The sequence below is a fragment of the Cheilinus undulatus genome, linkage group 17 (genome assembly GCF_018320785.1).
Source record: "Cheilinus undulatus linkage group 17, ASM1832078v1, whole genome shotgun sequence".
In the NCBI taxonomy this organism is placed as follows: domain Eukaryota; kingdom Metazoa; phylum Chordata; class Actinopteri; order Labriformes; family Labridae; genus Cheilinus; species Cheilinus undulatus.
In genome coordinates this window covers 25,290,127-25,308,500 of record NC_054881.1, presented here as the reverse complement: position 1 = coordinate 25,308,500, position 18,374 = coordinate 25,290,127, and the positions used below count along the sequence as shown (strand labels likewise).

General features: G+C 37.7%; 1 protein-coding gene across 1 annotated transcript in view; it reads right to left on the bottom strand.

Moving 5' to 3' along the window:
* Positions 1-18,374, bottom strand: part of LOC121525012 (splicing factor SWAP) — a 105,773-nt gene that overhangs the window by 68,118 nt on the left and 19,281 nt on the right. The window contains exons 5-7 of the mRNA XM_041810698.1: positions 10,933-11,158; positions 10,614-10,714; positions 7,259-7,409 (exon numbers count right to left, since the gene is read on the bottom strand). Of these exons, the coding sequence (XP_041666632.1) occupies positions 7,259-7,409; positions 10,614-10,714; positions 10,933-11,158 (478 nt within the window). The remainder of the gene's footprint in view (positions 1-7,258; positions 7,410-10,613; positions 10,715-10,932; positions 11,159-18,374) is intronic.

Sequence of the window (18,374 nt, the reverse complement as noted above, 5' to 3'; positions counted from 1 at the left end):
ATGGCCGGAATTCTTGGGGACTGCCGGTCTGGGGACAAAAAAGTCTAGCAGAAACGCTGCTCGACTATTAGTCGACTAAAGGCAAAATCTGACGAATCAGATTCGACTATGGAAAACCTTAGTCATTGACACCCCTAGTCAGTATAATCCTACATTTAGTATAGACTACATTTAAGGAGGCAACCAAGAGCTAAAGGTGCAATAAATCAACATTTTCTAAACCATGCAGTTTATAGCCACTACTGTATATATTTGAGTCTGTTTCATCATTTTTTTTATTCTGGTTAAGAAGGCTCAGGCTGTGTCCTCTGGTAATTCAGCTCAATCTGGCTTTCATCCTGTTTTCAAAGAGGGTAAGAACTCCAGATTACAAGCGCTTTTCCAGTCCTTCCAGTCAGTTGGTCTGACCAGAATCTCATTAGTTCGATGATCACAGTGACAGAGCGGGAGAGAGAGAGAGAAAGGGGTGGGGGTGGGGTCGGGGGGGGTGGGGGGTGGGGGGGGCTTGGGCACCAAGCTTTGAAAAACTGCAGGTAAAACATAAATGTTTGCCTTCTGTTCCTCTTCCTCTCTACTTTATATTCATGTAGGATCTAATAAATACTCCGGTTGTATTCTCATTTTAAGCTGACAAACCACAGTGTGAAAGCTTGTCATTGATGAGACTGAGGCTCAATCAGGCATGTCGCTTTACATGAATTATCATTTCAGTATTATTTTATTTGTGCACCCACAAATAACATTTACTGACTGAGGCAGAGAGGAGAGAGACAATCAAGTAAAATACTTTCAGTTCTGGCTGAGATGCATTACCAAGGGGGAGGAACAAAGTAATAAAAATGATCAATTATTTCTCTCTAGAACATGAACTAAACATAGAAATTACATTTGAGTATCATTTAAATATATTTTGTTTTCTCAGGGCTAACAAACATGAAATAACAACTCCATCATAAATTAAGGGATAAAAGTAACCAAAATACAGAAAATAAAGGCTGTGACAGAAATTTCTGCTGGAATAGCTTAAGTTAAATCAAGAGGGAAAAAAAAAAATCAGAAGATAAAGCCACTTAATTTTGCTCTGAAAGTGCACAAGATTTAAGCATTTAACTTAAAAAGTACACTTTTTCCTCCCAGGGTGGCATGCCTCCCTAGACAGTCCAGAGTCTCTCCCACCATAGTCTCCTAAAGCCCTGTGGAAAACACTGCATAGAAATAACATAAATATAGGCATGTGCATGCTGGCTGGTTCTTAGTCTGTTGTTATTTCAGTATTCATAATGAAGTTAAAAATAATATGTCATACTAAACTACCTTACATTTATTTTTAGATTCAGCTAGACTACAACAAGGATACAGTGAGAGCACTGTTACTAATGAGGCTGAGTCATTTATAATTCCAGTACAATATGATGACGTTAAAATGATTAATTTAACTCCATAAAGCTTGTTATGTTTATTATTTAGTTCATTTAGATTACCAGCAACAGTCCACTGACAACACTGTCCCTAATTAAGTTGATCTGGAGATAACATGCCTTTTAGAGATGCACCGAAATGTTGATGCCTATGTTTAGAATAACAATTAAGTACCTATGCATGACTTCTTTTGGTCTAAGACTTATTTAATGCCAACATTTTCTCTCATGCTTGATCACCTAAACTGATCTTAGTTTGTCACATAGGTCACATCTTTTGCCCAGTAACAAATCTCTGCTCTGAATCAGCAGTTAGGTTTGCTGAATGCCAGCACAACTGGCTGAAAGCAATGGAAAACTAATGCATTTGTGCATTATTTTTACAATTTTTGTGCACTTTTAAAAAACAATTCATTTGTCAGTGTGTGGGTGTTTTTTCAGTAGACCACGTGTTTCTTTGATTTACTACAGCTCAATTAATTTCAAACCTGTGAAATACGTCTAAATTTTGATTCTGTGTTTAGGGTATTTAAATAACTGTTAAAAAATGAGTTGATTGAGCAAAAAATTTAAATACATTTTGTTGTTGGTACAACACCTGAGCACAGCTCAGTGGTTGGATTAGGATTATCCTAAATTTTTGGATTAAGACTGAAAGTTTTGAGCACAGCAAACTCGTGATTTTATCCAAATTAGAACAAAAAAAAGCTTACTTTATCCAATAAGATTTTGTTATCCTTTTATGACACCCATCCTTAAGATTTCAATTGATCTGATATCCTACATCCGACCTCATCAATTGTGAAAAACAGGGCCCTAACAAAAAAAAAAACAAAAAACAAAGAACACCTTTGAATATTGCATTACTGAGCAAAATCAAAGCCTCCATTCCGAGCAAAAATGTAGATCCAACATCAGCCTACCACATCACACTTCACAACCAATTTCCCTAAATCAACAGTCCTATTTAGACACCACAGATCAGGTCAAGGAACTGCCTCCACAGTGAGGGACAACTGAGGGACAAATTACATGTAATAACGTACAAGAAAATGCTCAAAGGTCAGCCCTGACCATTGACCACAAACTATATCAGCAACTAATTCAAGAAGAGCTAAACACAAACATGGAGGAATTACTTCAGCGGTCATGTAATGAATAAAGTGGAGTGTAGGTGGATATAAATCATCCTAGATAGATGCATAAATCATGTACAGCATTTAGGATTTTATGTGCTTTTCAAGGGAAGTGATGTCTTATTTCATTTATTCCAAAACTGTCATTTCAATGTAGTTTATAAAATTACATGTTGTCATGCATTTTTCTTTAAGTGGTGTCATAATGCAGTTCATCAAGTTCTGCGTATAAAAGATTTGCTGTTGCAATGCACATGAAGTGCCTGTTAAGGTATGCTGTAAGGTTCAGGTGCATTTAGTCTGCATGAAGGAGAAGTGGGCACAATTAGATGCATGTTTAGACTCCGCTGTATAATCAAGGTTGTAGAATGGAATTGTCTCACTTTGATGGTAGTTATTCTATAGTCAAGAATATGAAGCCCTTACAACTCACAAGCTGTGTTTGCATGTGCAATATTTCTCCACTCCAATGAAAATTATTCTGATTGAGGATTCAAAACAAAGTGTGAACATGTTTACTAAAATGCATGATCTGACATGCATATGCGTAAGGCCTTCTATCAGGAAAAAAAGCCTTGTGGCATGAGTTGTCCAGCTTGTGTAATGTGTTCGTCGTATTGACATTATAAAACAATGTGCTCTAACTTGTGACTAACTAAATTCTGCTCTACAACAGCTAATGATGTCTTAGAACAGGCCTATTCAACGAGAGGCCCGGGGGCGATATGCGGCCCATAACCAACCCCCAAGTGGCCCAGCCTGTGTTCATGCCAGAGATGCAGAGGGCAACCTGTTTTGCAAGTTTTCATAAATTCCCACAATATTTCAGACCATAAATGCAACATTCTGTGTAGCCTTGCAACAGTCTACCAACAATGCACTGCATTGTTTTGAAGCGTGGCTAGCGATGCTGACAGAAGTAGCCCCAAAAGCCGAGTATAAATCAAGTCCTTTTCAGCTGTAGCTACAACTGTGCAAATTTAGATTTCATGCACCCAAAGATTTGTCTGGGTAAGATGTGGCCAAAATTATTATTTACAGAATTTCATTGTATTTTTTCATTCTATTTATTTTATTTTTATTCAAGTGCAAAAACATTTCTACTATCTCAGGTTATGTTCAAATACAGCTCTGTTGTTGTGTTTTTATGCACTTTTTCATTTGATTTTGTCACATTGCCAAATTTAAAAGGGAGGCTATGAATAAAAAGTGCATATTTTTCATCAAATTCATCTGTATTGGTTAGAAATTTTGACATTACCAGCTGTTTACTGGGCGCCGAACATCTCTGGCCTGGCTACATTTCTTGATTTTAAAATTTGGCCCAGTTGAATTTGTAATTGAATAGCCCTGTCTTAGAAAGTATGATAATTAAGTACTTATTTCTGTCAACTGGCATGCCCATTAATAATTCATGCACCATTATTTTTTTAGGTCTAGATTTTGGTGTGCACACCAAAATCACTTTGTGAACTGCCTCTGTTAATACTGTTGCCTTTATTACAAACAAATATAACTAGTGTCTCTGCAGAAGCCCATCTGCAGAGACAATAAGTTTGAGGTTTGTTGACTCCATGCAGATGTGAAGCAGTTCTCAGAAACAGTAGTTATAAATCTAAATATTCGTTCAGTAATTCACAAGAAAGCTAAATCTTGAAGCATTTTTCAGTTTATACATGTTTAAGTTTGTAAAGAAAAAAATCATACACTGCTATTTTAAAACAGCCTAATATTCCTTTTGATTCACTTTCTGTGAAGTAATGACATTTTGATCATTTTGATCATTTTTATTCATGTTTTGATTTGGAATAGGATGTGCAGTGTTCCCAATGCATTTGAGTGTATGGTAATAAAAGCTATTATAAAGATTTTGAGCTTTACTTAGGTTTTTTAACACACTGCTAATATTTTGAACACAACTGCATATCTAAGTTCTCTTAGCCAATTTTTAAGATAAAAAAAAAAGTAGGAAAGTGTTAGTTAACAGTCCTTATTACTTTGCACATATTGTCACGGAGCTAATAAAGTTGGCTAATTATACGCATGCACATTATCCAAGGCATTTTCTTCATATTGTCCTTTCATTCTTTGATACAGGAAAGCAGAGGAAAAGTAACATTATCCTGTTTAATATGTTACATATTCTGATTCACTTCATCTCTGAATCACTCTTATAATCAGGATTATCACCAGTAGCATAACAGCTGATTTGACAGAAGGCGTCAAAAGTCCCATCCCAGAATTCACACAAAGTATCACTGGGCTGGGAATGCGGCGGATACTTGTTTTACTTGTGGATACTTTAACTTGTTATACCAAGCAGGAAGAAATAATAAGATCAAGTGTGATGTATATTAAAACAAATATCAGCACATCCTTTCCGGTATAAGTCCATGATATTATTGCTTCCGCCATTGGGTGAGTACATGAGGAAGTTAAAAGGCTAATGTTTGCTTAAAGGATCTGTGGTTTTATGTAAAACTCTTTGGCTAAATATCCCCAAAAGTTAACTTTTCCTTATCAGTGTCGCCGTTGTAGCTCTGTGACCCACTGACCTCTCAGTGACCCTTTGCTCTCACTGCAGGATGAGACATAATGTTGATAAAGTGATGATTTACGATCAGGAGTCCGTACATTGTGTTGTGTTTTGAAAGAACAGGATGTTCTACGCTTGTGACTTCCTCTTCTGGAGCTTTCTGATCGACAGGTATTGATGCAGTTTGGCAGCGGACGGCGCTGAAAACAGACCTTCAGCTAGAACTGGGCAATTAATAGAAAATAATCTAAACCGACATTTAGAGCCTCTAAACAACATAAACCTGTCGTGTCAATTATTTCAATTTTTCCCCTTCTCTTGGAAAAATCTGACTTTTTACGAAAAAACATTTTCATTTCAGCTGACGTGTGTTTTAACTTCAAATGTTTCGATAAAGAACCATAAATTGTTACGCTGTGCCTATTCCTTTCAGTTGTTTGTTCTAAAATTATAAAAATATTTACAGAACAAACAAAGTCAGAGGCTGGGGGTGGAATAATCGTTCATTAATCATAATCGAGGTAAAAAGTTCAATTAATCGTGATTCTGATTTTTACCATAATTGCCCAGCCCTACCTGCCGCGTATCTTGAACGAAGCGGAGTGAAGTGTCCCTCCAGGCATGCACCGCTGCCAGTCTGGAGCGTCGGCTGTGGAAATGCTCTGTTAGACAAGAGAGGGAACGATGTGCTCCGCAGTACAATTGGTCGGCGGTTCACGGTGTGTTCACTGTATGTGGAAATTAGAGGTCAGAGCGATCCGTTGAGGTGAAAGATTTTCCTCCCTCCAGAGTCCCCTGAAGCACACTGAAGTGTGGTGACAGACAGTGGTAGTCCTGACCACTACACGTTTGGGCCGTTTGTTTCAGCACCAGCGTTACTAAAGCCGGAGTTTTCCGAGCCGAAGCAGTGCAGGACAGGATGGGAGTGGTCTCTGCATGGTAAAGTCAGTTAGCATTAACATTTCCCCTTTGATATAAATTTTGTGACGTAGAAACCCACCGATGGTAGGATTCCACGTCACATAGGCCATGCCATTTCAGAAAAGATTTTTCTAAGCAGATGTCCGTTTGAGCTTATTAAAAGCCATAAAATGCAGATTTTTATCAGTTTGGTGCAAGTGTCAGAAATAACACCAGCATTGATGTGTTTTTTCGTAGTTCAGTCAGATACTTTAGTGTACAGCAGGAAAAAAAAATGGTTCACTACTTCTTTAATGAACCCAATCACATCACTATCTTCTGACTGGTGTGTCTAGATGAAGCACTTTCATTCATAAAAGCCTTTTATTCCAATTATTTGCATCCATGTAAACAGTTTCACTACCTGTAGTGGCTCACAGACTTTTAAACTGTGTGTTCCAATCAAAACTTGTAACTTTTTTAATTTAATTTTTTTTTAAATCCTTTTTCCTTCAGTTTATATTCTGGTCCCTCAGGGATTAATTAAAGCATGTAAGAGTGCAGTTCTTGAGCAATGAGAATGCTTTTATTTCGTAAAAACTCGAACTATCCCTTTAATATAACATGCCCCATTTCCACCACAATTTGATTTTGTTTAAATTCCCACAATGTGATAGACTTCACTCACCCTTCATGTACAATTTTAATTCTGCACACACCCATGACTCACAACAACTTACGAGCAATCTGAAACAAGGTGGACTGCCAAGTTTGGGCCTTGGAGTTGGTTCAGGTAAAGTTTTTGGTGCTTAGCAAGTGTAGTGCACCCCAGAATACCTTAAATTCAAATACTTTTTCTGAAAGGCATTGAAAATGCCTTCACATCAATGATAGACTAGGGTCAGCATAAAATATTAAGAGCTCTATTGAGCAACCAGCAGCAGCAAAACACAGTAAGGACAAATGGTCCACAAGGAGGAAGTCAAATGTCAGGATCTTGTGGAAAAGAAACTTTAGAAAAAATATGTTATGCAACAGGCCAGGGAGACTTTTTAAATTTATTTATTTACAGATAAATCCATTATTGTGCTCAGCGGCAGAGAAGTGAGCTAAAAACTACTTGGTCTGTGAAAAGGGAGGAAATGAAAAAGTAAAGACAGAACAAAAGAAGGAACACAAGACCTGACGTGTGATGAACACAAAAATAGGCTTTATAAATTTCACATGACTTTTGTTCTCAGAGAAAAAAAAAAAAGGTTTATACTCACGGTCTGCAGAGTACTGGACTTGTGTGGTGGGTGCGGGTGGCTCTGTTACTTCCTCTGGTTTGGTTTCCACGACTGCAGTGCCATTTCTTTCCTGTTTGGCTTTCCTTACAAGTGCAGCTAGAGGATGGTCAGGATCCATTACTTTAAGAGGCTGCAAAAAACATAAAGCCAATATGGTCAACAAAGCTATCACAGCAAAGTGCTGTTTTTGTTTTGGCATGTTTAAACCTTAGAAGTTCACAATCACACTGGAGCTTTAGGCTCTCTTTTATTTATTTATTTTTGATGTAAATATGTCACTAATGACAGGAACTATGATCACTGAAATCATCATTAAAATGTAATAATTGTGTTCATGAAATACTGTACAGTGAGAGTTAACAGTGGAAAAAACACTTGTGTATATAACTGTATTTTGCTGCATTTGGCTTGTTTTTTGGCTCACTTATACATCTTCATATGTTTATTTTCCACTGCCTAGGAATCCTCACAGTATACTGGAGTACAAAATGGAAACTTGGAACTTTAGGGTTTTTGTACTGCTTCATCAACCAACTTCTTCTGAGCTTCAGCTGGAGTACAGCCACCCTGACATTATCCTGCAAGATATCTCAATAAACTTAGGAATTCATTTCCCCCTTGATGATGGCAAGCAGCCCAGGCCTTGAAGCAGCAAAGTAGCCCCAAATAATGATGCTCCCTCCGCTGTACTTCACTGTGGGGAAGATGTTCTCATGTTGGTATGCAGTACCCTTTGTATGCCATACGTAGTGCTGTGGGTTCTTCCCAAACAATTCAACCTTAGTTTCATCAGACTACAAAACATTTCCCCTGTAGCTCCTTGGCAAACTTCCGGCATGCAGTGATGTTCTTTTTTGGAAAGCAGCAGCTTCTCCATGGTGTCCTGCCATGGACACCATGCCTGTTCAATCTTTAGTGTATGGTTGACTCATGAGATGTTGGCTTGTTCCAACGATTCCTTCAAACCTTTTGCTGTAACCCTAGGATTCTTTTTTACCTCTCTGAATATTGTGTTGTGCCCTTAGAGCAGGGGTGTCAAACTCATTCAGGGTGGGGGGCCGGATATTCTCCAGTGAGACATCCTGTGGGGTGGGCTATTTTTTTAGCAACACGTATGTGTGTGTGTGTGTGTGTGTATATATATATATATATATATATATATATATATATACTCTGCTTAACACATTTATTAGACCACCCTAACCCTAAGAAAAGTAAGGTTTATGCCACAGCTGTCCTGAATTAACAGCATTGGTAATTACCAAAATCATTTGCTATGTTTCTGCAATGGTTAATACACCAATACGCAGAAGCTCTTAAACCAAAATGATATTTTTAATGCTAAAGTACAATTATTATTGTTATCCATCAATTTTCAAATTTACTGATTTACAAAAAAACTGAAAAAATAGTAAAGCACATAAATATTTCTTGATTAATATGTCAAATTATAGTTATTTACTTGCATTCCTGAACAGAAAAATTGATTTTAGTGGTTGAATGTTATGCTTGATTCATTTCTGAATTCTCAGAGAAGCCCAGTGAGCCGGCTCAAATTTGGGTGAATTCAGTTTGAAATTCCTCATTCCTGTTCAAAATGGTAAAACATGGAGAGCTCACCGAAAATAAAAGAGTCGCATTAAAGCACTTCATGATGCTGGATGGTCTTTGAGACAAATATGACAGGTGGTCTTATAAATTCGTTAAGCACTATATATATATATATATATATATATATATATATACAGTACCGTGCAGAAGTTTTAGGCATGTTCAAAGGGTACCCATACTTTTCTTGCCACTGTATAACCCTTACAGTGGGGCTGTAAACATAAATGCATTAATCGTTATGCAATTAAAGTGTAGAATTAGCGCATTCATTTTCTTTTAATTGGCATGCTTTATTATTGATTGTAACACACTTTCCTGTGTTTGTTTGTTGTAAAGTAAGTACTTACTAATGATTCCAAAATCTCACAGAAAGCACAGTTGACGAGTCAAAAGTCATCTGCACCTTGTGTCATTATTTTTCTTTTTAATTGTACCATTATTTCTTCTTTAGTCCATAATGAGTTCCTTTTTTGTGGTTAGATTTATTTCATATAATCTTCATCAAGCCAAAGTGCCTTTTTTCTTTCAAAATATAAGCAGGTCTGTGTCCAAATAGAAAGTAAATTGCCCACAGTTTAAAAAGATACCAAAATCCAAAAAGGAACAAAAAGTTTCAAATGCAAATAGTGGAATTTCAAAAATCCAACAAAAAAGGGGGATTAGTCACAATTAACCATAGAAATTCTTAATGTAATCACAGTTTTAAAAGCTAGATCAGTTAACGCCTAGTTTAAAGCATTCTGAGATCAAAAGCCATCAAAAAAGCACATTTACATATTATTTCGTCAGTTTTCTTGTGAAGCAAACACCTTTGGGCCAGAATAAAGCTATTTTCACATGTGAATTTCTGGAAAACTTTAGAGTTTTCTTAATATATGCATCCAACAGATGGAGACTATCCCTGCTGGATAAGGGTGGAACGGTTTGAGGAGGCAGCACAGGACTTGAAAAGAACAAGAGTTGCAGACAAAGCAACAGAATCCACTGTAAAACCCTATTTTTAAGACTTTTCATCTTTAAATCAATGCTATGTGTGGTTCAACAGAATGACAATATCAACAAAAGAGCCAAAGAGAACATACTGGTACACAGAGAGCATTATAAATAAGTTTCATTACGTACACAGCGTCCTTTCGGGTCCTGTATTGTGTACAGGCTTGCACTGGTCATATGAAATAAACATCATTACCCCCGCCTGTAGTGAGTTTTCAAGAATTTTTCTGCTTCGCATTCACAGATCAGCTCATTCCAGCTTTACCCAGAAAACACACTGGGGGTTGGCGAGTAAAATCTGGGTGGAAAACTCAGCTGTTTGCGTTCACACATCCCACAAAAAAATTGGGAACAGTTTAACCCCATAAAGTATAAATCATTAGTAGAAAGGAAATGATCTGAAAGGGAAATTTGTCTTGACAGGAGGCAACTGTAAGACAGCTTGCTACTAAAAGGGGCTCATTATGTTTCTTTAAAAAGGCATTCTTTCATCTTGCTGCTCTGCCAAAGACTAATGGCTGTCTTAATGTGGGACATGAAAGCACTAACAAAGAACTGTAACAGCATGAAGATGGAAGCAGAATACAGTTATTAGAGAATACAGTGATGAAAATTGGCAGTGCTTAGAGGTTGTAAATGCGAGTCACATGGAGAGCAGTGGCCCCCCCACCAGCTAGAATTGTCACTTACTCTCCAAACATAACTGAGGTTGACAGTAGGTGAACATTACCTTCACAAGCTCCTCTAGGCGAGAGCACTTTTTGGGGGCAAACAGGCTTGGATGGAGGTAATTCCCGTCGCAATCATCATCTGAATCATCAGAGTGGGATTCTAGGGGAGAAATTTGGGACAAAAGTTCAAGATTCATTTACAAGCAAATGCTAAACCTTTGTGTCCAATTCTAATCTTCTGCTCTATCTGTCTGCTTACGTTCAGATCTGATATTTCTGCATTGATTAAAGTACATGACACTTATTGATTTTGTAAATGTAATGTCTGTGCAGGGGACACGACACCCACGGATTCAATAGCAGCTCTCGATAACTCACCCTGCGACTGCTCTTGCTTGCCAGCGGAGGCGAGGTTGTATCGACCTTCCTTCATGGCTCGCAGGATGTGTTTGTAATAGGGGTTCAAGTAATGGTCAAAGCGGAGAAAGTCGAACTGGGAGTTTCCAGCCTGCTTCGCTTTCAGAACAATCTCAAACTGAGCCCCCTGCTGACATACAAAGTTGGCCGTCCTCTCGATGATGTTGTGGGTCTTAATGGTTGCCGGCTACAAAAAAATAAAAGGCAAGACAGAAAAATTATAATGTAAAGTTTTAAACACAGGCACTTATTTATCCTTTTTAATTTAGTAATACACAGAAGCAAGAAATATTGCTCTTGGAAACACTCAAACAGCTCAAGGCAAAATAACACAACAGAAAAGAGTGAATTAGAAAACCATTCCACATCTCACATACCAAAACAGCAGTCATATACAGCAAAAACTGTTGATTTATTGATATACTGAGTTGATTTTAACTTCTAAGGTGTAATTTTTAACTCCATTTAAAGTGAAATGATCCTCAGTGTTGGAGTTATTTGACAGTGTTGCTCCACCTCTGAAAACAGGCAAGTAACCTAAGCTCCGCCCACTGCGATAACAAATCTAGTGGGAAGTGTGGGCAGTTTCCCATTATGCCCTTGAGTAGAGTGTTTTGATGTGTTTAAAAAAAATTGTGCAATGAATCAACTTATGCACCGAGTTAGACTTGCTATGCTAGGGGGTTGACTCCATGCTTTGTTCTTGCTAGAGGAGACACACATTGAAACAGATTTTCAAGAGTTACTGCAGTTTTGTTATATTGTAAAATACTTAATACTTTCAAAAGAGTGGTTTAACTATATGTGGTGTGTGCCTATGTTTGTGTGTACCACAAGTTAAAAGTGTTAAATGTAACTATATATGAGGAAAGGGTGGGTTTGTTTTACGGATGCACGATATTATCGGCAGTATATCGTATTTTCGATAATAGCTTTAAAAGTTAATTATTGTATTGGCGGATAATACAGTTTACGCCAATCTGTGCAGCGAATAATGTGACGTCATAATAAAGTGCATGCGATGACGCCAGACGTGCGCCAGCAACAACAAACTCAACATGTCGGCTGTGTGTGTTAAATTTGAGGTGAGGGAACATGACAGCAAAGTAGTTGTTGGCATCGCTTGTAAAGTACATGTGATGGGAGGAGGAGCTCGACAACACACCTTTAACACCACCACTTCAATTATGGATCTTAAAAACCGTCACCCAAGGACTTTCTTATAAAGATAAAGAATGACAAAACTTTGTGCCAGGGAAAACTCATCTCCAAGTCATTCGACAAAGCTAAAAAATACAGCAGCGACCACCTAATGGTAAAGAGCTGAACAGGAAAATCATTGAATTATTAGCTCTTAATAATCAGCCTTTCAACATGGTGGAATCTGCAGGCTTCCGCAGGCTAATGATGCATTCAAAGCCCCACTACGTTATACCTAGCAGGCGCTTATAGCCTTACCTGAACTGCAAAACTTTGTTTCCAGTCACGTAGAGAAGCTCCCCGTAAAAGCTAAATATATTATCTTCACCACGGATTTATGGACACCAAGTCTTTGTCCTGTTAGCATGTTGAGCCTCACTGCCTCAGTGGAAAGATGTTGATTTCATTCTTAAAAAGCCTGTCCTACACTCACAGGAGTGCTCACTCAGCAGCCGCAGTTGCAGCCGCTTTTGATAACCTGTTTCGGATATGGAAAATAAAGAAAAAGAACATGCATGTTGTGCTATGTGACAGTGCGCGAAACACAGCAAAAGCAATGACGGACTTCTGTGTGCCAAGTCTCCTGTGCATCGCGCACACTCTGCAGGTGTCCTGTCTCCAGCATTGGAGATGTGGGTGTCACTGTGTTGTTACAGAGCTGTTTACAGTGAAATGCCCATTAAACTTGGTTGCTTAGTTAGTGAGTGCTGTTTGAACCAGAATCAGGAGAACTACTTCAGTTATAGTGGTATTTCTTTTGTTCATCTTGAGTCTCAAACATTTAAAAGCATATTTAAGCTCTGAACTACAGCTAGATTTTTTGCATTTAAGAATCTGTCTTTTTGTTGTTGTCGTTGTCATTTAATGCACTTTGTCAGGAGTATCTCAGGGAGCCATCCTGCAGACTGGCTGAGTAATAAGGATCAGTCGAAATTTATAAGCTATTTCTTTTTTGCACTGTGGAGCTGAGTGTCAGCAGGTCATTTTGCTGCTGTTTATTGCCCTCAAAGATGCAGATGACTTTGGCTATACTGTTAAAAATACATATAGCATGTAATGCACATGTAACCCAAAGACATTACTCTAAGTTTTTCATTAGTGTATGGCTCTATTTGGGAAAAAAAAAAAAAAAAAAAACTCTTTCATTTCTGATAAAAAATCAATTTTTTTGTCAATTGCTAAAAAAAAAGTATACCAATATTTAAAGGAAATATTTGTAGTACAGGATGGAATTGGTGTCTTTTACAGTGGAAAAAATGTAATTAAATATCGGTATGGTATCGGTCAAAATGAGTTTCAAAATATCGGTATATCAGATATCGGCAAAAATCCAGTATCGTGCATCCCTTGTTTGTTTGGTTTTTTTTAAGATTTATTTTGGGCCTTTTTGCCTTTATTTAAGAGATAGGGCAGTGGAAAGACCCTGAAAACAAAGAATTAGAGAGTGGGGAATGTCATGCGTTGAAAAAGCCACAGGCCAGTAGGAACCCAAGCCAACCACATCCATGGGCACGACCTAACCACAAGGCCACCTGCGCTCCTCTATCAATGAGTTTAATTAAACAAAATTTTACTGTGTTTTACTTTATTATAGAGGTGTGAATTTGCCTGATAAGCCAAGTTGGAGAACTATTCTCTTGTTATTGCAAATACAGAAAGATTATATTTTATCGTACAACTCCTCAGTAGCTACTCAGTACTTAAAGTAAACTTTCAGCTAAAAATGCTTTACTCTTGCTTGGGTAGATTTATGGACCAGCATTTGTACTTTTCTGAGGTAAATTTTAACCCGTTATTTTTCTTTCTTGTACTTTTCCACCTCTGATGGTCAGGCATCCCTGTGTTTATTTTGGTTACATTCATTCTTAAAAGTACACACATTTCCAAATAGTGGAAAAAGAATTATTCATTCATTATTTTTCTCCTTGGGAGCTCTTAGCTGAGAGCACAGAACAGTGAAGCAATCTTAGAAATTTACTTTCATATCCTGTCAGTTAATATATGACCTTGTGAGACACTGCAGAAAAAGATGACATAGCCCAACATTAGAAAAATCATTCATGCATTCCTAGTCAGCAAGGACTTCTCATCATTCAAGGGCACCCTAAAAGTTAATACACATTTAAGAAAAAGAAAAATGACTCTAATCTACCACGTGTTATTTGGCAAGAAGTGTGTTCTTAAAACCCTCTTACAAAGTTTTTCAAGAAATAAATTGGCATTAACCAACCTTTCATCAAGGTATTTATTTTACAGTTAAAACAAAGTCTAGAGAGACTCCACAGCAAACTTATGCTGAACTGACTAATGACCAACAATCTTACTGCCTCAGTAAGACTGGTTGTCATTATTTGGTCCTTATTCCTACACCTGCATCTTACAAAACAGCATAAAAACACAGTCATGGACGAAAATGTTGGCACCCCTGGAATTTTTCCAGAAAATACACCATTTCTCATAGAAATTGTTGCAGTTACAAATGTTTTGGCATACACATGTTTATTTCCTTTATTTGCATTAGAGCAACAGAAAAAATTAGACGAAAAAAGCAAAGATTGACATAATTTTACACAAAACTCAAAAAATGGGCCAGACAAAATTGTTGGCACCCTTTTAAAACTGTGGGTAAATCATTTTATTTCCAGCATGTGATGCACATTTAAACTCACCTGTGGCAGTAACAGGTGCTGGCAATCTAGAAATCACACCTGAAGCCAGTTAGAATGTATAAAAGTTGACTCAACCTTTGTGTTGTGTGCCTGTGTGTGTCACACCAAGCATGGAGAAGAGAAAGAGGAGCCAAGAATTGTCTGAGGACTTGAGAAGCAAAATTGTGGAAAAATATGAACAATCTCAAGGTCACAAGACCATCTCCAGAGATCTAGAAATTCTTTAGTCCACTGTGCGTAATCTAATCAAGAAGTTTATAACCCATGGCACTGTGGCTAATCTCCCTGGACGTGGACGAAAGAGAAAAATTGACAAAAGAATGCAACGCAGGATAGTTAGAATGGTGGATAAACATCCTCAGTCAACTTCCACACAAATTCAGGCTGTCCTGCAGACTCAGGGTGCAAAAGTGTCAGCTTGGACCATACGTCCAGGTAGAGCTTTTTGGAAAAGCACGTCATTCTACTGTTTACGGAAAACGGAATGTGGCCTACAAAGAAAAGAACACAGTACCTACAGTCAAACATGGTGGAGGTTCAAGGATGTTTTGGGGTTGTTTTGCTGCCTCTGGCACTGGGTGCCTTGACTGTCTGCAAGGAATCATGAAATCTGGAGACTATCTAAAAATTTTGGGCCGCAATGTAGGGCCCAGTGTCAGAAAGCTGGGTCTGCGTCAGAGGTCATGGGTGTTCCAGCAGGACAATGACCCCAAACATACTTCAAAAAGCACTAAGAAATGGTTGGAGACAAAGCGCTGGAGAGTTCCAGCAATGAGTGGTCAGCAATGAGTCCAGATCTAAATCCCATTGAACACCTATGAAGAGATCTTAAAACTGCTGTTGAAGAAGGCACCCTTCAAATCTGAGAGATCTGGAGCAGTTTGCAAAAGAAGAGTGGTCCAAAATTCCAGTTGAGAGGTGTAAGAAGCTTGTTGATGGTTATAGGAAGATATTGGTTTCAGTCATTATTTCCCAAGGGTGTGCAACCAAATATTAAGTTGAGGGTGCCAACAATTTTGTCTGGCTCATTTTTTGAGTTTTGTGTAAAATTGTGTCAATGTTGTCTTTTTCCTTCAGACTTTTTGTGTTGCTCCAATTCACATAAAGGCAATAAACACATGTATACCAAAACATTTGTTGATTGCAACAATTTCTGGGAGAAATGATGTATTTTCTGGAAAAATTCTAGGGTTGCCAACATTTTCGTCCATGACTGTACCTTGTTTGAATGCAGTCAATGTAAATTTTATTCACTGAGCTAAACTTTGAAAAGTCAAATTCTTATTCTTAAACAAGCACTAACTTGGCTAAGTATTTAACTAGGGGCAACTGTGATTCAGTGGTTAAAGTTGGTCATCTCTCCACCAGAGAGTAAGTCTCAAACTGCCACATACTGATGCATGCTTGGGCAAGACACACAAATTACTGCTGCATCAGGGACATGTGAATGTATATGAACATGTATGAACTGGATAAGTTCAGACTGGTGGCCATTCTATATAGCAGCAGTTTTTGCTCTGATGTGCACTGTCAGCTGTGAGGCCCTCTATAGAGAGGTATAAGTCTTTCCGAATCATGTCCAATAAATTTAATTTACCACAGGGGGACTCTAATTGAGGTGTAGAAACATCTCAGCAAAGATCAAGATAAAAAGAGGCACCTGAGCTAAATTTTACACATTTTACAAAGGGTCTGAATACTTATATCAATGTAATATTACATTTTTTTATTTTTAATACATTTACAAAAAATTCTAAAATTCTGTTTTCACTTAGTCATGATGGGGTACACATTTTAAAAATGTTCAGGAGAATTTGTTGAATGATCCACTTAATGAACTTCAGGTGATATGGGGACTTCTTTCCAGTTTTCTCTGTGATCCTTGATGAGCATCATTCCCTACAAACTGATTTTGTTTTTTTACTACCATTGCCAGTCCAGCAGAGGCAGAGGCACTGCAATGATCTCAGCTCAATAAAAATACGTGAGATAATGAAAAAGCTTGAGAATGAATAGTAGCTGCATTATCTAACAACCTAGTAAGAATTTGGTCTTTAATGCAAGCATTCCCTTCTAGCTAAGAAGTATGTCATTTCCTCTTCTAAGAATGAAAGATAATGAAAAATCCAACAATGGAAAAGTCCAGAAATAAGAAACTATAGTCAAAGAGAAAGAGATTCACAATCTTGGGACTGAACCTTGATAATATATGCATGTACCGCAGCTATATGGTGTTCTCTTCCCATGAGGTTGTTTGGGATGTCTTATACCCAGGATGATGTACTGTATATATATATGCACATATCCTATGCAAACATTAAAGCTTGTTTTTTTGCATGCATAAGAAATGGGCTGCTGAAGGAGGTCAGAGTGAGGGGTCTAGTTGCGGACTGGCTGGGTCCTGAGGGAAGATAGTTTTACACAAGTGCACCACACAGAACAAAGCAACAGCGATGCATTTTGAATTTTTCAGTGTGTTACTTGTTGATTATTATAATTATGAGATGTTATGCTATTAGAAAGCATTATTTATGTACATAAGTTTAATTTTACAGTTGAGGCTTTTTATGGAGTTCAACTGACACACTGATACATCAAATAGTAAATGACAGAAAATTGAGGCGAAACTACCAAAAATGGATCAACTATTCAAATATTCTGAATCAAACATTTCAGGGGAAAAACACACAATGTCTGCCACAAACAAACTATTTTAGGGTGGCCCATCCAGTTGTACAGCCTGTAGCCCACAAACATATCCACTTTTCAAGCATTTTTCTATTTTAAATCCAAGTAATATTACCATTAAAAAAACTCTTGGGAGAACTCCCCTAATCCCTAAGCCTCTAAACCTAGAGCAATCAGAGAGTGAGAGAAATGTCCTTTGGTGAATGTCTTTAACAGTGTGTGGAGCTGGTTGGTTCTAATGTTATGGTGCATTCAGGACTGTTTCTATATGCCAAGTTAGACTGTTCCTACATGCTAATTTATCAACAAAAAGCGTCATTCACATGTGAAAAAAAAAATAAAAACATTTTTACGAGTTGCCTTACATGGGTTACTAAAGCCTACTTCTGATGACTACTGTCAAAAATAAGACACATAAAAGCAAAAAGAAGTGGAGAGGAGGTGTGCAAAGCAGTGCAATTTGTATTCATAGAGGAGAGGTGTACAGGGAGGAAAATGAAAAATCAGAATTGCAGATATTAATTTAAATGATTCTGAAATCCAAAACTTGGTCAAGGGGGCAATTGGACTTGACTGAGGTTCTTTATGACGCTTCACCTCTATTCCAAAAGGCATCTTCAGTTCTAAGAGACTGGGCACAGAGCCAGAAAATAAATGTAATAAATTCATATGCTTAAGATAACCATGATCTAAATGTGCTGTGACATGAAACCCCAGGTAAGAGGATGATTGGCTTAACCTATTCAGTATGCTTAGTATTAAATTTGTGAGGTACTTTAAGAATAGGGCTGGACAATTTATCGCAAATTAGATTAAGTCTTACTTCCCCCATCCCAGCTGTCTCCT